This window comes from Heterodontus francisci, chromosome 4, assembly GCF_036365525.1.
Source record: "Heterodontus francisci isolate sHetFra1 chromosome 4, sHetFra1.hap1, whole genome shotgun sequence".
Lineage (NCBI taxonomy): Eukaryota > Metazoa > Chordata > Chondrichthyes > Heterodontiformes > Heterodontidae > Heterodontus > Heterodontus francisci.
The window spans coordinates 57,137,647-57,163,257 of record NC_090374.1 but is presented as its reverse complement, the minus strand read 5'-3'; the positions used below and the strand labels follow the sequence as shown (position 1 = coordinate 57,163,257).

Sequence of the window (25,611 nt, the reverse complement as noted above, 5' to 3'; positions counted from 1 at the left end):
AATCGGATTATGTTTTGATGGCATTAGGTTGTCTACGCACTTTATATACAGATTAATTGAACCCATGTCTGTGGCTGTCAATAATTTTGTCAAATTTCCGTGCAACACGTTGGTGCCTATCCCTGACAGTTACCAAGGGAATGCAAAGTTACTGAGTATCCACAGCACAAAAATAGGTCATAAGAGAGTCTGTGATGGAGTTTTTCCTTTAAAAGAGCCTCCTCCCACCCCTCTTCATCTAACCCTATTAGCATATTATTCTACTCCTTTCTCCCTCATTTGCTGATCTGAAATACATCTGTTATTCCACTCAACTACTCCATGTGATAGCAAGTTCCAAATTCTTATCACTTGTTGAGATAAAGAAGTTTCTCCTGAATTCTTTAGTGGATTTGTTGATGACTATCTCCTGGCTGTTTTGCGTGCTTTGTTTTATAGCCTTATTAACATACGCAACAACTGTCGTACAACACAGTAGAAAATATTTCATCAGCATATCTTTTTCGCACCAGATCAGTTTTACAGGAAGTCCAAACACTTCGCCCTAACAGTCCTGTGGTCGTGTCAAGACGTCCGAAGTAAACACACAGCATTGCAACTAAAGCTTCCGAATTACTGCAAAATAATAAGTTAAAATGGAATTGCAAATATCTGCAATGAGTGGCCCACTGGAGAAGCCCCTGCAGTTGTATTATAGAGAGAAGGTTAAGAAGGAGTCAGGCGAAGTGTTAACGATAAACACTTTACAGTCGATGCTGAAAAAACTTCTTGAATTTATTCACAGTCGGGACGAGTTGTTTGCGAATTACTTTATCCAGGTGGGGAGTATTGCAGACAGAACCAAAGCAGAGTCTGTCGATGAACTTGATGTGCTCGTTCCCTTGCGGAAGGACAAACTTCAGGTTATTCCAGTTGACCAGAATTTGAATATGTTTACAGTGAACGAGTATGTTAATGGTTCGTGGAGATGCTTTTCTCATGATGAAACTACCTTGAAACTGTTTCATTTGATAAATGAATACAAAAAGATTTATTACAAGGATGATCGTGGTTTTACAGGTAAAAACATATATAACGTTATCTAAAAATATCTAAACTCTTTAGTCGATCAGTTTGAACGTTTCGAACAGGAGGTGTCCATCTTTTCCATGTGAGGGGCTAAATTATAATTTTTTACCTACACAGGGGGCCGGTGAGCAAATGTCAAAAGATAAGGGTATTAGAAATTTATTTTACTATTAATCAAAACAACAAAAATGTGCATTTTTGTGAACCAGCTTTAAATGAGAAGACTAATTTATTAACTTACTTTTTCGTCACTATGTTAAACACTGATTTAGTCAGATACCTGGCATTGTTTTTGCTTCCAGAAGTAGAGAATGTCTGCCCGCGCGCTTGATGTAGAGATATGGAGTATTCCAGATAGATTTCCACCTGTCAGAAGTGATCCTGATTGATCTCTCTTCCCCCACCTCTCCCTCTCTTTATCTCTCTCCCTCTCTGTGTGTGTGTGTGTGTGTGTGTCTTTCTCTTTCCGTCTCTTTCTGTCTCTGTCTCTCTCTCTCGATCTCAGTGACGAGCTTCAAAAGTGGTGGGGCGCACGCGCAGGATTAGCTCTGCAGAGCGCTCATTTGCATGTCTGGCCCGGACCACCTGCTCCCTTTACGTCATCGGGGGCGGGCATCCGTCCCTGGCAATGGCATCTGGCGCCACCGCGCAGACGCCGGCACCATTTTTAAACAGCTTCCAGCCCTTCATTTAAATTTAAATATTTAACATTACCTGACCTGAAAACTCAAATGGAAACATTTATTAAAAGTTTCAATCCCTTAATCCCTTCTCCCACCCCTCAAATGACTACACACTTTATTAATTACCCTCTCCCCCCCCCCCGCAAAAAAAGTAAACTCGCCATCCCGACCTTCCGCCCCAAACTTTCTTCACTTTAGCTTCAACCCCTTCTCACTATCCCCTCCACCAGTACTTTTCCCCACTCCCCCTCCTGCCCTGCAAACTTACCTGCTCCCCCCTCCTAACCAGTGTTCCACCTCGGATCTCTGAACGGAGATCCGAAGGCACGGGAGTTCCGGCAACCTGCCAGAATATTGCAGCGGGACAGCTGTCATGATGAGGTATTAATTCATTAATTTACATAGATTTAAATATTTTAATGACGGTCCCGTCACCAAGCAGCAGGGGGGCCATCACAAGGCCTCGGCGGTAAAACAGGACAGGGCCGTCCCGGCGTCTAGGCCCGTGGCAGACCTCTTCCAGAGGTATTTTCCAGGCACCCCCGCATGACCCCCAATGTCGGGGGACTGGTAAAATCCAGTCTGTGTCTCTGTCTGTGTCTCTCTTGTCTTTCTCTGTAGGGAAGTGTGAAGTAATTCACTTTGGTTGCAAGAATAGAAAAACATTTTTTTTTAAGATGTGAAACTTGTAAGTGTTGATGTTCAAAGAGACTTGGGTGTGCTTGTACAAGAAATACAGAAAGTTAGCATGCAGGTACAGCAAGCTATTAAGAAGGCAAATGGCATGTTGGTCTTTATTGCAAGGGGATTGGAGTACAGGAATAAAGAAGTCTTGCTACAATTGTACAGGGTTTTGGTGAGACCACATCTGGAATACTGTGTGCAATTTTTGTCTCCATATTAAAGAAAGGATATACTTGTATTGGAGGTGGTACAGTGAAGATTCACTAAATTGGTCCCTGGGGTGAAAGGGTTGTCCTATGATGAGAGACTTAGTAAATTGGGCCTATATTCTCTGGAGTTTAGAAGAATGAGAGGCGATCTCATTGAAGATTTTGAAGGGGCTGGATAGGGTAGACATTGAGAGATTTTTTTCCGCTGATCAGGGAATCTAAAACACAGGGACACAGTCTCAGGAGAAAGGACCGATCATCGAGGACTGAGATGAGGAGAAATTACTTCACTCAAAGGGTTGTGAATCTTTGGAATTCTCTACCCCAGAGGGTTGTGGATGCTCCATCGTTGAATACATTTAAGGTTGGGATAGACAGATCTTTGGTCTCTCAAGGAATCAAGGGATATGGCAAGCGGGCGGGAAAGTTGAGTTGAAGCCTAAGATCAGAAATGATTGTATTGAATGGTGGAACAGGCTCAATGGGCCGTATGATCTACTCTTACTCTTATTTTTTGTGTTCTTGTGTTGTCTCTCTGTCTCTCTGTGTCTGAAACTTGGAAAGAATTTAATCATGATATTGACCAGACTTAGCAGTAATAATTATCTTGTTTCATGTAAATAATGACCGAATATGAACAATTGGTTTGGTGGAAATAGAAAATCTAACATTGGATCAATTCAGATATTTTTACTTCTAAACCAGGGTTGTCAACATACAGCACATGGGCAAGAATCCGGCCCGCCAAAGCTTTCCATTCGGCCTGCCAAGGATGAAAAATTTCCACTGGAAATCCATCACTGGCTTCTCCTGGTCTGCCAAAATTTTCTGTAACTGAATGCTGCAGCTCCTTAATTGACTTGGAAGAGACACCTCACTGTGAATGTCCTCCTTTACCAAGATGGCAGATGCTCTTCAGTAACTGATGTTCTGGTTTCTTTAGTAAGATGGTATCGCCCAGGCTGAGCTGCATGTCTGTCAGGCTTACTCCCGACTCCATTTCCAGTGTGGACTTCCCGGCCTTGAGCTCGGGTCCCAGGCCCAGCACTGGCTCTGCCTGGGCCTCGGTCCCCAGGCTCTTCATCTCTGCCACCATCACCAAGGAGGAGCCGCCTGAGGAGATGGCAGGGCCCAGGTTCAGGCCCTGTGAGTAGGGTGCCAGGGAGCAAGGAGAGGGGATGGACACAGAGAGGAAGTGGGGGGGTCACCGAGGAAGGGGGGAGAGACAGAGAAACCCAGAGACAGAGAGAGATAGAAACCCGCCAGCAGCAGGTAGCAGTGGTTAAGGGCTTATTAAGGCCTTTCGAAGGAGGCCGACTGGGATTTTCCAGTCAGTGGGTGACAGTTCAGCTGTCTAGAGGCGGCCTCCCAGCAGCAGACCTGGGGTGCCAGCACTCCATGCAGGTTAAGGGCTCTCCCTGTCTGCCAGGGTGCAGCAGTAACCGCAGGCCACCTGTAGAGTGGCCACCCCCCCACTGACTCCATGCACAGTGGTTGCTGGCTACAAAAGGCCATTCTTTAATTTTAAGTTTGAAAATGTTGGAGAGGTTGCCTCCATTTTGAAGCCCTCTCCATCAATTACCTGCATGGTATCCTGCTGCTGCTTTCAAGCTGGAAGGCCTCTGATTGGCGCTCCAGCTTTGAGAACTCACCTGATGTCTTTAACAGGACAGCGAGCCCACCCTTTGGCCATTAACTGGCCGCTCCAGGGAAAATCACAGGTGAGTGACTGTTTCCCGCACAGTACAGGCTTCTGACCCACATTTGTTCCTGATGGCGGGGTTCAGAAGTCTGCAGGGAAAATCATGCCCAATGTTTCAGGTCTTTGACCTTTCATCAGAGCAGGTATTGGTTGTGGGATAAATGTTGGCCAGAATACTGAAGAACTCTCCTTCTCTTCTTCAAATAGTGCCATGGGATTCCTTGTATCCACCTGAGAGGGCAGAAAAGGTCTTGGTTTAACATCTCATCCAAAAAAGACAGTACCTCTGACATTGCAGCACTCCATTGAAGTGCCAGCCTCAATTATGTGCTCAAATCTCTGGAAGGGGGGCTTGAACCCACCACTTTCTCCCTCAGAGGCAAAGGTCTAAACAGGTATAATAAACATGCATTTAACAGCAAGAGTTTAGGTAAGCCAGTAAAAAATGTTGGATTGCTTAAGCCTAACCCTTCTGGAATGCATCAAGTTCCTACACTTAAAGGGTCAGCACCAAAACAAAAATTACAAGGTGGGAGATGGCCCAAATAAACAAGTTATAACATGAAAGAGCCCTATTTTGTAAAAGGCTGGTAGGGCTGTGGAATTAGACCAGCTCATCGCTCATTGGGATTCAACAGATGTCTCCCTATATAAGGAGGGATTGTCCACCCAAACTAGTTTAATCTTCCAAAAAGGAAACAAAATGTATGTAAAGTAACAAAATTAAATCACAAGAGTAAGGTCAGGGCTATTCAAAACACAAATGAAGGCAGTTCCCACTAATTAAATTACAATTCTGTGACCGTATTTAATTAGGAATAAACAGTCAGAGACAGAAAATGATCTTATTCTGCTTTCTGATATGTGATCTGATAACAGTGGTCCCTGATGATCACTAGTGCAGAATGGCAGACAGCTGTTTTAACATATTTTGAAAGCTACCACCACGTATTTGTTGTTTCATTTGTCTCAAATTAAAGGAAATTTAGCTTTGCAGTGACATAAGTGGTATTGTCAATGGATAGTAATGCAGAGACCCAGGGTATTGCTCTGGAGACATGGGTTTGAATCCCACCACAGCAGAAGTTGGAATTTTAATTCAATTAATAAATCTGGAATTAAAAGCTAGTCTAATGATGGCCATGAAACCATTGTCGATTGTTGTAAAAACCCATCTGTTTCACTAATGTCTTTTAGGGAAGGAAATCTGCTGTCCTTACCTGGTCTGGCCTACATGTGACTCCAGACCCACAGCAATGTGGTTAACTCTTAAATGCCCTCTGAAATAGCCTAGCAACCAAACAGTTGTATCTAACCACTGCAAAGTTAATAAAGAATGAAACCGGACGGACCACCCAGCATCATTTATGGGCGGCACAGTGGTGCAGTGGTTAGCACCGCAGCCTCACAGCTCCAGCGACCCGGGTTCAATTCTGGGTACTGCCTGTGTGGAGTTTGCAAGTTCCCCCTGTGTCTGCGTGGGTTTCCTCCGGGTGCTCCAGTTTCCTCCCACATGCCAAAGACTTGCAGGTTGATAGGTAAATTGGCCATTATAAATTGCCCCTCGTATAGGTAGGTGGTAGGGAAATATATGGACAGGTGGGGATGTGGTAGGAATATGGAATTAGTGTAGGATTAGTATAAATGGGTGGTTGATGGTCAGCACAGACTCGGTGGGCCGAAGGGCCTCTTTCAGTGCTGTATCTCTAAAACAAATAAAACAAAAAAAAACAAATCACGTAGGCACCTGAAATGAAAATGGCAAACCCAACCCTGTCAACCCTGCAAAGTCCTCCTTACTAACATCTGGGGACTTGTGCCAAAATTGGGAGAGCTGTCCCACAGACTAGTAAAGCAACAGCCTGACATAGTCATCCCCACGGAATTGTACCTTACAGATAATGTCCCAGAGACCATCATCGCTGCCCTTTGTATGTCCTGTCCCACCGGCAGGACAGACCCCGCAGAGGTGGCGGCGCAGTGGTATGCAATCAGGAGGGAGTTGCCCTGGGAGTCTTCAACATCGACTCCGGACCCCATGAAGTTTCATGGCATCAGGTCAGACATGGGCAAGGAAACCTCCTGCTGATTATCACCTACCGCTCCCCCCCCACTCTCAGCTGATGAATCAGTACTCCTCCATGTTGAACACCACTTGGAGGAAGCACTGAGGGTGGCAAGGGCGCAGAATGTACTCTGGGTGGGGGACTTCAATGTCCATCACCAAGAATGGCTTGGTAGCACCACTACTGACCGAACTGGCCGACTCCTAAATGACATAGCGGCTAGACTGGGTCTGCGGCAGGTGGTGAGGGAACCAACAAGAGAGAAAAACATACTTGACCTCGTCCTCACCAATCTGACTGCTGCAGATGCATCTGTCCAGGACAGTATTGGTAGAAGTGACAACTGCACAGTCCTTAGGGAGATGAAGTTCTATCTTCACGTTTGAGGATACCCTCCATCGTGTTGTGTGGCACTATCACTGTGCTAAATGATTGTGAACAGATCTAGCAATGCAAAACTGGGCATCCATGAGGCGCTGTGGGCCATCAGCAGTAGCAGAATTGTACTCAACGACAATCTGTAACCTTATGGCCCGGCATATCCCCCACTCTACCATTACCATCAAGCCGGGAGACTAACCCTGCTTCAATAAAGAGTGCAGGAGGGCATGCCAGGAGCAGCACCAGGCATACCTCAAAATGATGTGTCAACCTGGTGAAGCTACAACCCAGGACTACTTTCATGCCAAACAGCGTGAGCAGCATGCGATAAACACAGCTAACCAATCCCATAACCAACGGATCAGATCTAAGCTCTGCAGTCCTGCCACATCCAGTCGTGAATGCTGGTTGACAATTCAACAACTAACTGGAGGAGGTGGCTCCACAAATATCCCCATTCTCAATGATGGGGGAGCCCAGCAAAAGACAAGGCAACAATCTTCAGCCAAAAGTGCCAAGATGATGATCCATCTCGACCTCCTCCTGATGTCCCCAGCATCACAGACGCCAGTCTTCAGCCAATTCGATTCACTCCATGTGATATCAAGGAACAACCGATGGCACTGGATACTGCAAAGGCTCTGGGCCCTGACAATATTCCAGCAATAGTACTAAAGACCTGTGCTCCAGAACTTGCTGCGCCCCTAGCCAAGCTGTTCCAGTACAGCTACAACACTGGCATTTACCTGGCAATGTGGATAATTGCCCAGGTGTGTCCTGTACACAAAAAGCAGGACAAGTCTAACCCGGCCAATTACCGCCCCATCAGCCGACTCTCAATCATCAGTAAAGTGATGGAAGGTGTCGTCAACAGTGCTATCAAGCGGCACTTGCTCAGCAATAATGTGCTCACTGACGCTCAGTTTGGGTTCCACCAGGACCACTCAGCTTTTGACCTCATTACAGCCTTGGTTCAAACATGGACGAAAGAGCTGAACTCAAGAGGTGAGGTGAGAGTGACTGCCCTTGACATCAAGGCAGCATTTGACCGAGTATGGCATCAAAGAACCCTAGCAAAATTGAGGTCAATGGGAATCACGGGAAAACTCTCCGCAAAGGAAGATGGTTGTGGTTGTTGGAGATCAATCATCTGAGCTCCAGGATATCACTGCAGGAGTTCCTCAGGGTAGTGTCCTAGGCCCAACCATCTTCAGCTGCTTCATCAATGACCTTCCTTCAATCATAAGGTCAGAAGTGGGGATGTTCGCTGATGATTGCACAATGTTCAGCACCATTCGTGACTCCTCAGATACTGAAGCAGTTCGCGTAGAAATGCAGCAAGACCTAGACAATATCCAGGCTTGGGCTGATAAGTGGCAAGTAACATTTGCGCCACACAAGTGCCAGGCAATGACCATTTCAAACAAGAGAGAATGTAACCATCTCCCCTTGACATGCAATGGCATTACCATCGCTGAATCCCCCACTGTCAACATCCTGGGGGAACATTGACCAGAAACTGAACTGGAGTAGTCATATAAATACCGTGGCTACAAGAGCAGGTCAGAGGCTAGGAATCCTGCGGCGTGTAACTCACCTCCTGACTCCCCAAAGCTTGTCCACCATCTACAAGGCACAAGTCAGGAGTGTAATGGTATACTCTCCACTTGCATTGATGAGTGCAGCTCCAACAACACTCAAGAAGCTCGACAGCATCCCGGACAAAGCAGCCCGCTTGACTGGCACCCCATTCACAAACATTCATTCCCTCCATCACTGACGCACAGTGGCAGAAGTGTGTACCATCTACAAGATGCGCTACAGCAAGGCACCAAGTCTGCTTAGACAGCACCTTCCAAACCCGCGACCTCTACCACCTAGAAGGACAAGGGCAACAGATGCATGGGAACACCACTACCTGCAAGTTCCCCTCCAAGTCACACACCATCCAGACTTGGAACTATATCGCTGTTACTTCACTGTCGCTGGGTCAAAATCCTGGAACTCCCTTTACCTGCCCCACATGGACTGCAGCAGCTCAAGAAGGCAGCTCACTACCACCTTCTCAAGGGCAATTAGGGATGGGCAATAAATGCTGGCCTAGCCAGCGATGCCCTCTTCCCATGAATTAATAAAAAAAATTGTATCTGGTCTATCTGGTATCTTATGTATTTAACTATTAATGAACTTGTATTTATAGTTGAGAAAAAGAAGATTACGGCTGCAGCTTTGCCTCTGACAGTCAACTGGAGAAAAATTGATATCGTGCTTTGCATTGAAAATGCCCTTCGATTCTCTGAAGTGAAATGGCCTTTTCCGAAATGGCTGAACGGCCAGTCCAAATGGCTGAGCTCTCAACAACAAGAGTATGTCAAAAACATGGGGATAGATATGACATGTCAGGGAATATACTGGAGGTAAAACAAAATTATAATGTATTTGCCACATCAAATATTTGCTTGATTAAACTGAACATGCAATTCAGTAATGTTACTAGGATCTCAAAAAACACAGCAGTAGGTCTGCAAAATTTTACACAGTGCACACTGGTAAGTTACTTTTTCACTAGAATACCAGTAAATGAAAATGATAAGTATGCGAAAATTTTGTTCTTTGTCCACTTGAACTGTGAAAAGCACCCTGTGGAGTGATTGTAGATAGACTTTGTGCTGTCGAGAGCACTTGGAGCTATAACGTCATAAGAACGTAGAACATAAGAAATAGGAGCAAGAGTAGACCATATGGCCCCTTGAGCCTGCTGCACCATTTAATGCGATCATAGCTAATCTTTTGTCTGAACTCCACTTTCCTGCCCACTCCCCATAAATATCCCTTGATTCCCTGAGAGACCAAAAATCTGTCTATCTCAGCCTTAAAAATAGCATCCACATTCCTCTAGAGTAGACAATTCCAAAGATTCACAACACTCTGAGTGAAGAAATGTCTCCTCATCTCCGTCCTAAATGATCGATCCCTTATCCGGAGACTGTGCTCCCATGTTCTAGATTCCCCAGCCTGAAAAACAACCTCTCAGTGTCTACCCTGTCAAGCACCTTCTAAATCTTGTATGTTTCAATGAGATCACATCTCATTCTTCTAAACCCCAGAGAGTATAGACCCAATTTACTCAGCCTGTAATCATAGGACAGCCCTCTCATCTCAGGGACCAACCTAGTGAACCTTCGTTATGGCGCCTCCAATGCAACTATATCCTTTCTTGGATATGGAGACCAAAACTGCGTTCAGTACTCCAGATGTGGTCTCATCAAAGCCCTGTACAACTATAGCAAGACATCTTTATTCTTGTACTGTAATCCCCTTGCAATAAAGGCCAACATGCTATTTGCCTTCCTAATTGCTTGCTGTACCTGCATACTAACATTCTATCTTCCAAGTCTCTTTGAACATCAACATTGACAAGTTTCACACCTTTTAAAAAATATTTTACTTTACTATTCTTACTATCAAAGTGAATAACCTCACACTTCCCCACATTATACTCCATCAGCCACCTCATTGCCCACTCATCTAACCTATCTATATTGGCTGGATTTTCCCTCCGGGGTGGAAAACAGAAGTTGGGATTGTTTTCAGGTCCCAAACCCACCCCCGTGAAGCAACAGTCACTGACTTCGGATTTTCACGGGGGCGCCCCCTTAATTGGCATGGAAACAGATCCAATTAAGGGCAGTGAGCAGGCTCTTGAAAATGGAGGACCAATTAAAGGCCTTCCAGTTTGAGAGGAGCAGCAGGCTGGTAAGTAACAGAGAGGGCTCTTCAACATAGAGGTGCTCTCTCTCTCCAATCTTCTAACATCTTTAAGTAAAATATAGATACAGCAGCCAAGTCACCACTGTTGGGGTGGTGGGGCGGGGGGGGGGAGAGGAAATCCTTCTACAGGGTGGCATCTGGCTGCTCTCACGCCGAGGCAGGCAGGGAGGACCTCTAAGCACCATAACTGGCCCCCGCTGGTGCAGGAAACTGGAAGCCGAATGGAAAATCCTGGTTTGGCCTCCTTTAATTGGTGTTAATTAGGGCATTATTGAGCCTAATAGGCTACCTGCCACATGTGGGAGGATGGCCCTGTAGGCCCTGATTCCACTTCTACAAAAATGGGTGGTGCCAGGCACGGTGGAGGGAAACTGGCACACTAGCCGGCGCCGGTATTTTGGACTCCATCTGCCTCCATTCCCACCTGCAGTGGGACCCGAAAATCTCTTGATAGCCTCTTTGTGTCCTCCTCAGAACTTACATTTCCACCTAGCTTTGTATTGCCAGCAAACTTGGATACATTACTCTAGGTCTCTTCGTCTAAGTCATTAATATAAATTGCAAATAGCTGATGCCCCAGCAGGGATCCTTGCAGAACTCCACTAGTTACAGCCTGCTAATTTGAAAATTCCTATTTGCCCCTACTCTCTACTTCCTGTCCTCCATCCAAGCTAATATATTACCCCCAACTCCACAATTATCTTGGCCTATTATCAGTGTGATATAATTACAGTTACTGGTGGTGATAGTAGTGAAGGTAATTTGAGTTAATACATTAAAAGTATCACATACAAAGTATATCACAACATATCAAAGTGACTTAAAAGCAATTTTTCCTGTAAGTGCTAGTTTGCTAAGTGACACAGTTATAACAACTTGCATTTGATGTAGAAAAATATCTCAAGGCACTTTACATATGCATAATCATACATGTTGAGCCAAAGGAGATTTTAGGTTGGGTTACTTGAAGTTGGCCAACCTACGACAAAAAAAGTAACCGCGTTGAAGGTGTAAGTTAATTATTGTCTATTCCCCTTCTTATCAAAAACCAACGCTTGATCCCTCTGTCCTCACATACTGCTGCCCATCTCTAACCTCACTTTCCTCTTCAAAGTCCTTGAATGTGCTGTCACCTTTCAAAGCCGTGACCATCTTTCCTTGAACTCCATGTTTTTTTTATTCGTTCATGGGATGTGGGTGTCGCTGGCTAGGATAGCATCTGTTGCTCATCCCTAATTGCCCTTGAGAAGGTGGTGGTGAGCCACCTTCTTGAACCATTGCAGTCCATGAGGGGTAGATACACCCACAGTGCTGTTAGGAAGGGAGTTCCAGGATTTTGACCCAGCATCAGTGAAGGAACAGCGATATAGTTCCAAGTTTGAATCCCTCCTACCTGGCTGTTATCAAATGACATCCTATGTTACTGTGACAAAGGTAAACTATTTCTCCTTGTACTTGTTTGCAAATCTTGACATGGTTGATCACGCTATCCTCCTCTAATGCTTCCCCACCTTCGCCCAGATGGCTGGGACTGCACTTGCCTGGTTCCATTCTTATCTATCTAATCTTTTGGGCCTCCTTATCTCGAGAGACAATGGATACGCGCCTGGAGGTGGTCAGTGGTTTGTGAAGCAGCGCCTGGAGTGGCTATAAAGGCCAATTCTGTCTAATCATAGCCAGAGAATCACATGCAATGGCTTCTCTTCCCAGTCCCACACCATTACTTCTGTTGTACCCCAAGGATTTATTCTTAGCTCCTCCTATTCCTCATCAACATGCTGACCCTCGGCAATATCATCCGAAAACACAGCGTTAGTTTTCACATGTACGCTGATGACACCCAGCACCACCACTTCTCTTAACCCCTTCCACTGTCTCTCAACTGTCGGACTGCTTGTCCGAAGTCCAGTACTGGATGAGCAGAAATTTCCTGCAACTAAGTATTGGGGAGACTAAAGCCACTATCTCCTGTTCCCACCATCAACTCTGTTCCCTAGCTACCGACTCTATCCTACTCCCTGGCAACTGTCTGAAGCTGAGCTAAACTTTTTGCACCCTTGGTGTCACATTTGAACCCAAGATGTGTTTTTGACCACATAACCCTGCCATCACTAAGACCTCTTATTTTCATCTCTGTAACATCACCTGACTCCACCTCGCCTCAGTTCATCTGCTACTGAAGCCCTCATCTATGGATTTGGTACCTCTAGAATTCACTATTCTAATGCACTGCTGGCTGGCCCCCTATGTTCTACTCTGTGTAAACTTGAAGTCATCCAAAACTCTGCTGTCCTTGTCGTACCTCACACCAAGTCCCATTTGCCCATTATCCCGTGCTCGTTGACCTACACTGGCTGCCTGTTAAACAATGTCTCTATTTTAAAATTCTCATCCTTGTTCACAAATCCCTCCACGACCTTACCCTCCCTATCTCTGTAATCTCCTCCAGCACCACAACCTTCCTCTAATTCTGGTCTCTTGAGCATCCCCGATTTTAATCGCTCCACCATTGGTGGCCATGCCTTCAGCTGTCAATGCCCTAAGCTCTGGAATTCCCTCCCTAAATCTCTCCACCTCTCTTTGTTTCTTTAAAATACCAGTTAAAACCTACATCATTGACCAAGCTTTTGGTCATCTGTCCTAGTATTTCATGTGACTTGGTGTCAAAATTTGTTTTCTGACATTCCTATGAAGCACCTTAGGACTTTTTAGTACATTAAAGGAATGTTATAGATACAAATTGTTGTCTATTTGTATTATTCAGAAGGAATGCCTAGTATGTGTTTGCACTCAGTGGGCTGAATTTTTTGGCACTGGTTGGGCCCCCCATCCCAGGACAAAAAGGCAGGAAGAACCCCGCCTCAGTCATTTGGAGCCCCACCGGGGCATGTGGCAAGTTGGGTCCAAAATTGGCTCAGCGACAGGAAAAAAAGGGTGGTGATCAATGGATGTTTTTGCGAATGGAAGGTGGTTTCCAGTGGCGTTCCACAGGGCTTAGTGTTAGGTCCCTTGCTGTTTGTGGTATATATTAATGATTTGGACTTAAATGTGGGGGCATGATTGGGAGATTTGCAGATGACACAAAAATTGGCCATGTAGTTGATCGTGAAGAGGATAGCTGTAGACTCCAGAATGATATCAATGGTTTGGTTGAGTGGACTGAAAAGTGGAAAATGGAATTCAATCCGGAGAAGTGTGAGGTAATGCATTTTGGGAGGGCAAACAAAGCAAGGGAATACACAATAAACGGGAGGATATTGAGAAGGGTAGAAAAAGTCAGAGAACTTGGAGTGTATGTCGACAGGTCCCTGAAGGTGGCAGGACAGGTAGATAAAGTGGTGAAGAAGGCATATGGAATGCTTTCCTTTATTGGCCGAGGTATAGAATACAAAAGCAGGGATGTAATGCTGGAACTGTATAAAATGCTGGTAAGGCTACAGCTGGAGTATTTTGTACAGTTCTGGTCACCACATTACAAGAAGGACATAATTTCTCTGGAGAGAATACAGAAAAGATTTACAAGAATGTTGCCAGGGCTTGAAAGTTGCAGCTATGAGGAAAGATTTGGATCGGCCAGGGTTGTTTTCCTTAGAACAGAGGAGGCTGAGGGGTGACTTAATTGACTTAAAATTATGAGGGCTCAGATAGAGTAAACAGGAAGGAGCTGTTTCCCCTAGCAGAGAGGTCAATTACCAGGGGGCACAGATTTAAGGTGATTGGTAGAAGGATTAGAGGGGACATGAGGAAAAAACTTTTCACCCAGTGGGTGGTGAGTGTCTGGAATTCACTGTCTGATGGAGGCAGAAACCCTCAACTCATTTAAAAGATACCTGGACATGCATCTGAAGTGCTGTAACCTGCAAGGCTATGGACCAGGTGCTGGAAGGTGGGATTAGACTGGATGGCTAGTTTTTTCAGCCGACGCAGACACGATGGGCTGAATGGCCTTCTTCTGTGCCATAACATTTCTCTGGTTCTCTACAATCCCATCTCCCACAAAGCCTGCATTCATACTACTCTGACCTTGTGCATCTCTCCCCCTTCTCCCCACTTTTAGCTGCCTCGGTCCCATGGTCCTAAATTCATTCCTTTAGCCCCTCTTGTCCACCACTTCACTCTTCTCCTTTAACATTTACCTGAAAACCCACTTCTTTAGCCAAGTTTTTATCCAAAGATATTTTCTTCTTTGGCTTAGCGTTGATATTTGAATACCCCTCTGCAAAGCACTTTGGGTTGTTGTTCTATATTAGGGATGCTAAATAAATGCAAGTTATTGTTGTTGACTCCTTAGCTTAATCTTACCTTTAAGTGTAGGTAATAAACACATTCAGAGGCTCTCTTTGTGACTACAGTGATTAGAGATTGATCAATGCTGCAATTACAGAACAAAATTGTGTGGTCAATTGGTAACCAGGTCCAGAGTTTCTGTAATTTAAATACAGATGATGCATGAGGAATAATTACAGCTATGCATTATTGTTTTTGAAGACCTTCCTTCTCAAGGATCGATGCCTTTATACTTGGGGAAATTGATAGCAAAGGTGGCTATCGAAAAAAGGCCTTCAAAATCTTTAAATCTCTTAATAACTACTTTTGGACTGTGGATCAGCTGTGCGAAGGCTATCAAGGAAAGATGCGACCTTTTCTTGGGTCCTTCATGATGAAGGTAGGTTTTTCAGTTCTATTATTCTAAATGAATTCACATAATTAGCTTGTTCAAAGTCTCACTATTTCTCTCCTTTGCAGATTCTCTACTTGCATACTAGGGAAAAGTATCCAGAACCTCAGCACTGGGACTCACTGGGAAAGTCATTTTGCAACTTTTTGAATGTTTTAAACCACTGCTGTAATGAGAAGCGCCTGGATCACTATTATCAAGCTAAAATCAACCTTTTTGAACGTGTTGCTGTTAAAACCTTCCAATGGTTACAAGAAAAAATCCACAACATTCTAGATGATCCAGAAGGAGAGCTTTTGTAAGACCATTGTGCCTCCGTAGGGTTTCTCCTAATCATCCACCACTGAACAAATTGATGGAGCTGCGGACTGACAAGTCCCCGGGTCCTGATGGACTTCATCCTAAGGTCTTAAAAGAGGTGGCTGTTGAGGTAGTAGATGCGTTGGTGTTAATTTTTCCAAATTCACTAGATTCTGGAAAGGTTCCATCAGACTGTAAAGTAGCAAATATAACCACTCTATTCAAGAAAGGGCGGAGAGGCAGAAAACAGGTAACTGTAGACCAGTTAGCTTGACGTCTGTTGTGGGTAAGGTGTTAGAATCAATCATTAAGGAAGCTATAGTTGGGCACTTAGAAAAACGCAAGATAATCAGGAATAGTCAGCATGGTTTTGTGAAAGGGAAATCGTGTTTAACCAATTTGTTGGAGTTCTTTGAAGGAGTAACATGAGCTGTGGATAAAGGGGAGCCCATTGACCTACTGTACTTGGATTTCCAGAAGGCATTTGACAAGGTGCCACATAAAAGGTTATGGGCACACTAGGAGCCCATGTTATAGGGGGTAACATATTAGCATGGATAGAAGATTGGCTGGCTGGTAAAAAACCGACAATATGCATCAATGGGTCCTTTCCTGAATGGCAGGATGTGACGAGTCCCGCAGGGGTCTGTGCCGGGGCCTCCACGTTTTACAATTTATATCAATGATTTAGATGAGGGGAGTGATGGCATGGTAGCTCAATTTGCAGATGACACAAAGATAGGTTGGAAAGTATGTTGTGAAGAGGACATAAGGAGGTTGCAGACCAATGTAGAGATGTTGAGTGAGTGGGCAAAAATTTGGCAGATGGAGTATAATGTGGGAAAATGTGAAGTTGTTCACTTTAGCAGGAAGTATAAAAAAAGCAGAGTATTACTTAAATGGAGAATGACTCCAGAATTCTGAATGCAGAAGGATCTAGGCGTTCTAGTGCGAGTAACAAAAAATTAGTATGCAGATACAGCAAGTAATAAATAAGGCTAATGGAATGCTATCCTTTATTACAAGAGGAATTGAAAATAAAAGTAAGGATGTTATGCTTCAGTTGTACAGGGCATTGGTGAGACCACATCTCGAATACTGTGTACAGTTTTGGTCTCCTTATTTAAGAAAAGATGTGAATGCGTTGGAGGCAGTTCAGAGGATGTTTACTAGATTGATACCTGGAATGAGCGGTTTGTCTTATGAGGAAAGGTTGGACAGACTGGGCTTATTTTCACTGGAGTTTAGAAGAGTGAGGGGAGATTTGATTGAAGTAGCTAAGATCCTGAACAGTCTAGACAAGGTGGATGTGGAAAGGATGCCTCCTCTTGTGGGTAAGTCCAGAACTAGGGGACACTGTTTCAAAATTAAGAGTTGCCCTTTTAGGACAGAGATGAGGAGAATTTTTTTCGCTCAGAGGGTTGTGCAACTTTGGAACTCTGCCTCAGAAGGTGGTGGAGGTGGGGTCATTGAATATTTTTAAGGCAGAGGTAGATAGCTTCTTGTTAGGCAAGGGAATCAAAGGTTATCAGGGTTAGATGGGAGTGTAGAATTCGAAACACAAGCTGATCAGCCATGATCTTATTGAATGGCGGAGCAGGTTTGAGGGGCCGAATGGCCTACTTCTGCTCCTAATTCGTATGTTCATAATTTCAGCAAAAATCCTGGAGAACAGACATAAATGACCAATATGATAGTGAGTAACTGGGAGATCCCTGCAGAATGTTATCACCCAAACCCTGACATTCCCATTATGTAAAATGCTTCTTTTGAATTATACATTTGGCTGAATTTTCCCACCGATATCAGGAACCTGACGGGACCATATGTGGGTACCAAGCCCACGCTTGTCGCCAAAGCATCTGCCATACAACTTTACATGAGAACGGCCCCTAATTAGCCAATGTTGGACTGCTTCCCGTTCTATTTTCTTACATTACTTTAAACACAGACATCAGTTGTAACACCACAGAATCAGATCTTTGTCTTTAATATCACAAACTCAATTAGCTGAAACAGCACTAGCATAACAAATGGGTGTATCATCGTGTTCATCACACCAGTAGCTGTCAGGCTCCATCCAAATAATGGCTCCCACCAGTTCACATGTGACATCCTCAATTTCAGCTGTGTAATGGTTAACGTTCACAACAATTGTTTGATTTAAATGCTGAAGCTGTTGTAACCTTGTATCCCATTCTCGCATCTCCTTCTTCCAAATAGCAACATGATTCGGATCAAAGTAGAGTTGCTGCAAACACAGATTCTCCGGATGCCATTTTACAGTCTGTTGGCGTGTGATCACTTTGTGTTGATAGAATTGAAAATTACTACACTCCACAATTGGAAGAGATTGATTAGAACAATAAAATGCAACCTCCAGATGTGTGTATATCTGTATCTGATCATTAGTAACAACAAGGACACAAATTATATACAAACGTCCAACAAAACCTCAATCAATTTCCATTGGATTTAGTGCTGACTCCTATAGATCCCAAAATAATATCCCATTAAAATTCAGGTGAATTTTCAGAATAAAATTGTTGCTTGGTTAATTAAAAATAGAACTAATCTGATAATAGAAAGCACAAAAACACAGGGCTGCTTGTGGAATTAACTTCCCTGCATTTCAAAAGATGACAAACCCGGATGTCATCAATCAATGTCAGCTTGTGTTGGATTCTCGCAGCTTCAAGTAAATTTAAAACCTTAAACACTCTGAAATAATTCTGTATAACTGTCCAACTACAAGATGTCACTAGTTCATTATACACGCAGCAGCAAAACTCCCTTGTTTCATTTCCTGGTCACATGTTTGAGGACCACCAAAATAATTAAACAATTAGAGTCACCTCAAATCACTGACTCCTTGAAATTGATAAGTTCAAAAATGCCAATTATTTATGTGACTCACTCTTATCTGGAAGTGGAGATTCTCACATAATTCACAATAACCAGAATTTCACTGTGGTCACAATGAAAGGTTTTCACAATTAAATAGATCAATCAACCTCAATAATTCCAATTCAATTCAGACCAATTTTTATACTAAACACAATTCAGCTTGGTAAAGAAGGTGAATCTGCAATCAGTGACACTGAACCATTGACACATGATTTGCAAAGAAAATGTAAATTACTTTATGTTTGTCTTTCTTCGGTTGTCTTTCAGAATTACTGTAAAAAAAGATAAAACTGAACCAAATGTTAGCTTGAGCAATGAAATAAAGGCTTCAACATTCCAACACAAAAAGAGTTAAAGAGGGCTGAGTGCTCCACAGCTTGTGAGCTCAGAAGCATCTATATGAGCTTCTTTAACTTAAAGTGTAATCCAGAATTTCTCCAATCCTGCATGCACAATCTTAAATTGAAATAAACGCATTCAACAATCACATCCAAATCTCCATATTTCCATGCAACTTAGAAATATTGATCCCTGTAATGGTTTACAAACTCAAATTGCCAAACCTTGTGTTATATTCCCAGGTCTGGAGCTCAAGGAACACACAGCTTCAACCAGTTCAAAACCAAAAACATGACTTATGCTTCCCAAAAATAATACATGTGTATGTACACATAGGACAATCAACCAAATTAAAACAGCACATGGCAGTAAATACAATGGTTTAAACAGAACAGTGAGTGATGCTTACACTGAAAACAAACATAACACAGATTCCTTTAAGACAGTCTTTCATTCGCAAACCAAGAAGTTTCTTCACACACACACACACACAGGAATTGAAAACAAAATTCACTTGCCTTTTCCTTAAAAACAAAACATTCCATCTATTCGTTTCTCACAGGAGTTCGTTGGAGTTCACAATTAGTTCAAGGAAGTGTTTTCCAACATTTGGTGGGTCGACGTGATATTTTCTAATTTCACCAAGTCAAAGTTGGAGAGTTGGTTCAAGGAACTATTTCCCAGTCATTTGCTGTGGGTCTTTTTAACTTCTTCCTTTCCTCCTAACCATTTTCTCTAACCCAGGGCTTTTTTTAATGCAACCTTTTTACAACATTTGAATTCTATAACTCCACGTCCTCCTGCACAATCCCTTTTCTTCCTCTCATGTCCTGTAACTTTACTCCTCCTTGGTCATACCAGGAATCCCCAAAACCACCAAGGGTAGTGTTACCTTCACAACCTCCACCGAGAATGAAAGATTAATGGTCATGCTCTTGCTATGTCCACCCTAAAGTGCTTCTCTTACTCTCTGTGTTACCTGAACGTCGAGCAGACTGTTGTGAGGCAACAAGTATCTGAGGAGCTGAATAGGCTTCTAACTGCTCCTCCTTTGTACCTAACATCGCCACATGAACCATGCGAGTTCAGGCTCCAAAGCTGGAGAAGATAAAGGGAGCGCGGAACTGAATGGTGGCCTTACTCCCTGTTCCTTTTCCTTTTCAACTTTTGGAGCAGGGGGATCCTCTGAACACCACCTGGGTTGATCAATTTCTGTCTCTGCTGGGCAAACCAATACTGCCATTTGCTGCCCTGCCATCCCCTTCAGATGACGCAGGGTGGCAGAAGCCCCTCTAGCTACTACGTCTTCCCAGGTCTCCGTCAGCTTTGCATGCTGAAATTTAGATATCCTTTTCTCTAAATTGTGGTTCCTGTTCTGTTCATCTGCAAGATCCTGATCCAATGTCAGAACAGTCCTTGCTGCTCCAAGTACTTGAAACCTCCAGTTTTCTATCTTCTTCCCAGTTGCCACTAGCTGCTTTGTAACTTCTGCAACTTCTTCATTTCTGGCCTCAGCCTCTTCTCCTAACTTCTGAATTCCCAGCATTAGACACTGTAACACTAATGCCTACTTTTCACTTTTGTACACTAACACCTTACTTTTAAACTGGACACTCTCCACTAAGGACATCTCTGTGTCTCTCCATCCTCCTGTCATTGTTTCCTGCCCTATCTCATAATGAACCCCTTTAAATTGAATCCATTTATTAAGAAATGGTGAGACTTCATCTGGAATGTTTCCTGATCCATTTTAACGCATTCAAAATCAACCCGCTTATACAACTTGCCTCATCTGCATGCAACATCACTTCTTGAAGATGTACCAAGTAACAAGTCTGACTGCTTCACTCAAAAGTCCTGTCAGATCTTATAGGAGCAGATTTTTTTTTTAAATGGCATTTAAACCCCTATGAACTGATTTTATTTTTATTGTGCTGTTTTATCATCTTGCTGTATCTTTCTGCTTCTGTACTACTTAATCTGAATAGTAGTTGCATCCTACCTATTCTTCAGTAATCAGCATGATTAATCACATACAAGAACCTCTTGGCCAAACTAGATGGACTGTAGTGGCCTTTTTCCAATTCTGTACATTCCTAAGATCCCACAAAAGGAGACTGAATCTGCTTATGGAAGCTGCCTTTGAGTCATGTGCACAAGATAAAAATGTCCAGAAAAAGCCCGAATGTAAGTGGTGCAAATTAATCAGATTGTTGAAGTGATGTTCTGATTTTCGCAATTTGCACGATCATAGAATTTTACAGGACAGCAAGAGCCATTCAGTAAGAGTGCTCCTCTGAGCTTCACAAAACCAATGTGGGCGATTGCTGCACCAGGTTACATGCTCCCAAGAATGGACCCCTAATTCTGGGCTGCCCAGCTTGCTATCAACATAGCTCCAGCCATGCCTCTGTTGCCTGCATTTGACATGCATTCTCAGATGCAAGTTCTTGCCCAAAATAGCTCTTGAGGTTTGAAAGGAAATGACTGGGTGCAATATTACTGAACCTTCTTGGAATAAGGTGTTATTCCTGCATTATGGTGGGGAGGAGTTACAAGAAATGTTTGATTTATTGACTAATGTAGGGAAGAGTGATGATTGCAACAGTACAAAAGCATTTAACACCAAAATGTTGGAAAGACCATTGGTTTGCTTTGCAACTAACAACTTGCATTTTTATAGTGCCTTTGGCATAGTAAAACATCCCAAGGCACTTCATAGGAGCTATGTCAAACAGCATTTGACAACAAGCCACATAAGGAGATATTAGCTCAGATGATCAAAAGAATGGTCAGAGAGGTAGATTTTAAAGAGCGTCTTAAAGGAGGTGAGAAAAGTAGTGAAGTGGAGAGATTTAGGCAGTGAATTCCCAAGCTTAGGACCCAGACAGTTAGCAGAAAAGTCTAGGCTCTGAAATGTAGACTGTGACATCCAAGTGCAAATTATCTAACGTGGATATTAGAGAAAGAATATGATCCACAATGTAATGTTAGATGTATAAAAAGAGCAAATACCAACAACAACTTGCATTTACATAGCATCTTTAACATAGTAAAACATCCTGAAGTGTGTCATAGGAGGATCAAAGTATCCAGCCACATGAGGAGATTAAAAAAAAGACTTGCACTTATAAAGTCCTTTCATGATCACCAGATGCCTCAAAGCACTTTGCAGCCAATGAAATACTTTTTGAAGTGTAGTCACTGTTGTAATGCAGTAAACACAGCAGCCAATATGTGCACAGCAAGCTCCCACAAACAGCAATGTGATAATGACCAGATAATCTGCTTTCCTGATGTTGATTGAGGGACAAATATTGGCCAGGATACTGAGATAACTCTCCTGCTCTTCTTCGAAATAATGCCATGGGATCTTTTACATCCACCCGAGCAAGCAAATCTCATTTGAAAGACGGAGGAGAGATATAGGTAAAAAGTTGTAGAAGTTTAGGGAGAGAATTCTAGAGAGTATTGCTGCAAGGAACTATTGAACATCAAGCAGTACCCATGGACATTTTTGTCATTCCTTCAAAAACTCTGGTATCATAGGATAGAATTATATCCCTTCTAAGTCTCACAGACGTATCCTGGAGCACCAAAACCAGCTCCTGACACCCAATGCTAGAGGCAGTGCAGTCTCTAGGTTTGTTTGGCACAGGTGATCTAGGACCCTCCTGGTCAGATCAAAAAACCTCTAACTTATCAGCAAAGCATGGAGAAGATGAACCAAAGGCTGTCATCAATAATGTAGATATTAAGTAATAGAAATCAAAACAGGAAGGCACAAAAGCAGTATTATTCCTATGGTGACACATATCTACATGAGTACAACTGACCTGCAAAATGAAAATCATTCAATCCTGTGGGAAGGTTTTCACAGTGCTGTCACATGCACAGAAAAAGTATGATTTGAACCAAAAAGTTGAGATGAAACCATTAAAGCAAAAACAAAGAAAATGACACGACTCACTAAATCAGAAATATTACAGGAACTATCTTAGGATCGATCAACAAAGGAGAAAGGTCTGTTTCATGTAAAAGCCATAACAAGATAATAGAAAATTGTGGGTCAGCTAAAGCTGTGACAACTGTGCCAAAATTGAAGGCGTATCAGTGACAACAGTGTTTGATTCTAGATGCCTGCGAAATATTATTGATGAATGCAGATTCATGAAAATGGAGCTGGTTCGAAGTTAATGCCATACAAAAATTCAATAAGACTGTGTCCATATGCTTTAAATTTCATGAAGCTGTATTCATCAATAGTAGACCTATGGAACATATTGCCAGCATGTCCACTGAATGTTGAATTGCTGCATGCCTTCAAAAGAGAGCTGGACCAAATCCAGGTTAGGGCAAAGTTCACAGCTTACAGAAGGTAGGTGGACTACTAAGTAATATCTCTCTCTTGGCATTTCTTCACAGATGCAGATTTTGGCAAGGTTGTACTCATCGGTTGCAAGCCCACTGGTGGCTAGACAGGCCTATCAGTGACTGGCAGATTCTCCCACATCGGGTACAAGTGAAGGTGTAGTTACTTCTGGGGGCAATTGGATCTATCCTTCTCCTCCTTTTCTCTTTCATGCTGGTTCTTTGCTCAGTCTCAAAGGTGTCTTTAGTCCTCCTGATGTAGCATCTCCAGGCATCACGATCTACGGGCCTGTGCTTGCCATTGGCAATGGTCGATGTAGCAAACAGAGAGACACTTCTTCAGGGAGTCCTTGAAACGTTTGCAAGGGGCCCCTCTGTTCCTTTTACCAGTGAGCAGCTCTCAATACATCACAATCTTGAGCAGGCGATTGTTGTCCATCCGGGCAATGTGACCCACCCAACACAGTTGGCTTTGCAGGAGGATTACCTCGATGCTGGTGATATTGGCTGCTTCCAGGACTTCAATGTTTGTGATGTCGTCCTGCCAGCAGATCTTGAGATCCTCAAGTTCCACTAAGTAATATAAATCATGGGTCACCTGGCCTGGTTTTGATCGCCTAAGGATACTGGAGAGGAATTTCTCAGATCTTTTTTCCTTAAATTGTTTTTGGGTTTTTAACTGTTATAAGCCTATCCCAGAAGATTATTTGGCTGCTGATGAGTGGGGGAGGTGTAGGGGGTGGTGAGCTGTTGTAAATCATGATGCATCACGACTGTGTGGGACAGGCTGGATGTTAACAGTTGGTCTTTTCCTGTCCATCATTTTAAGATGCTCCTACACATCTCTGAAAAAACTTAGTATGTTTAAGGCAATGATAAAGGCAGAAAAGAGATCCACAAACTGTGAAGCATACATTATGAAAGAAAATCTTGGGTCTTTTCGAAGCCTACAGCTAGCACAAGAGATGTCGTCGCTGAGTATAAGTGGTGGGGTAAGTAAAGTGAAAGAAAATAGCATTATTGATGAAGAATGCAAAGAATCATTAAACATCTTTAAAGGCACCAATACACTAAGCTAGTGAAATGACAGACTACTACTTTAATACAGCCTGCACACAACACTATAGGACATCCCCATTTTCATTTAAAGAGACAATTGAGAAGCTGAAAAAACTGATGGAAAATAATATAAATGAAGGTGAAAGTGGCCCAACCCCTTGAAACCATTGACAAAGGCTGCACTAACACTTTCATGGCCTCATCCCTTATCGATCTCTGTAAAAACAACTTGTATTTATATAGCGCTTTTAATGTAGTAAGACATTCCAAGGTGTTTGTACCCCAGGGTATTAAAAGAAGTAGGTGAGGAAATTGTAGAAGTGTTAGACATGATCTTTCAAAGCTTCTTTGATTTGGAAATTGTGTCATTAGAATGGAATATTATTTAAGAAGGATGGGAGAGAAGCCTGTCAGTTTAAGGTAGTTTTGGAGAAGATACTAGAATTGATCATTAGAAAGAGAGTAACTGAGCACTTGAAAAAATATGAGCTATCAGATAAAGCTTTGCTAAAAGTATGTTTAATTAATCTGGTTGATTATTTTTGAGGAGGTCACTAATAAGGTAGATACAGGGGGCTAAATCTTTGGGCCCCACCAAGACGGAAGGGGCCCAAAAATACTGGTACCGGCTGGCGTGCCCTTTTTGGGAACGTCAGTCATGTTCACCAGGGCAGGGGTCCAATTAAGAGCAATTAAAGTACTTGGAGAGCTCATTAAGACCTCGTTTATGGGGAGAGTTGAGAGTTTCAAGGGAACACATGAGATACATACTCTGTCTGGGCAGACCAGGTGAAAGGAGACGGGTACAGATTGGGAAGCCAGTCACGCGTGCCACAGGGAATTACCCTGGAGGCATAAAAGTTTCAATGGCATAAAGGGGGACTTGGTAATTGGGAGACAGATGCTTTTAGCGCGCGCAGGTGGCAGGGAGAGTGGGGAGTAAGCACTCAGGCATTACAGGGGGTCATCACTCTTCTGGCATCGCTGGGGCATAAGAGCAGGGGGTGACATCCAAGAACAACTGGGCAACCAGCTGACCACAAGGAAGACAGCAGCTGGCAATGGGGGCATGCCTCTCAGATTTTGGGCTCAGTGGCGATAAGGGGCAACACTGTCTGCAGGAAGGGCAGAGACCCGGGCATTAGGAGGGCAGGGGAGAGGAACAAGCAGCAGGAAGCACACGGAGGCCATACCCTCTTCATAGGATCCACCGCTGAAGATGGAGCTACCTGGAGATGATCAAGACCCAGTGCCGCAGGATACTGCGACTCTCCAGTCAGATGGTCACAGTCATCTGTGATCCCGATGCTGAAGCCTTGCATCTCATAGCACTGGTTGCCACGCCCTGCCAGTAGCCTGTGCCCTTGAACCTCTTCGCTTCTGGCTCCTTCCA

The 25,611-nt window shown here is 43.5% G+C and overlaps 1 protein-coding gene across 1 annotated transcript; it reads left to right on the top strand.

The window, feature by feature from the left end:
* Positions 1-313: 313 nt before the first annotated feature.
* Positions 314-18,824, top strand: LOC137369051 (cyclic GMP-AMP synthase-like). The gene is made up of 4 exons (XM_068029596.1): positions 314-1,059; positions 8,994-9,210; positions 15,053-15,230; positions 15,311-18,824. The coding sequence occupies exons 1-4, from the start codon at positions 636-638 to the stop codon at positions 15,542-15,544; spliced, it is 1,053 nt and encodes a 350-aa protein (XP_067885697.1). The 5' UTR covers positions 314-635; the 3' UTR covers positions 15,545-18,824.
* The last annotated feature ends 6,787 nt before the right edge of the window (positions 18,825-25,611 follow it).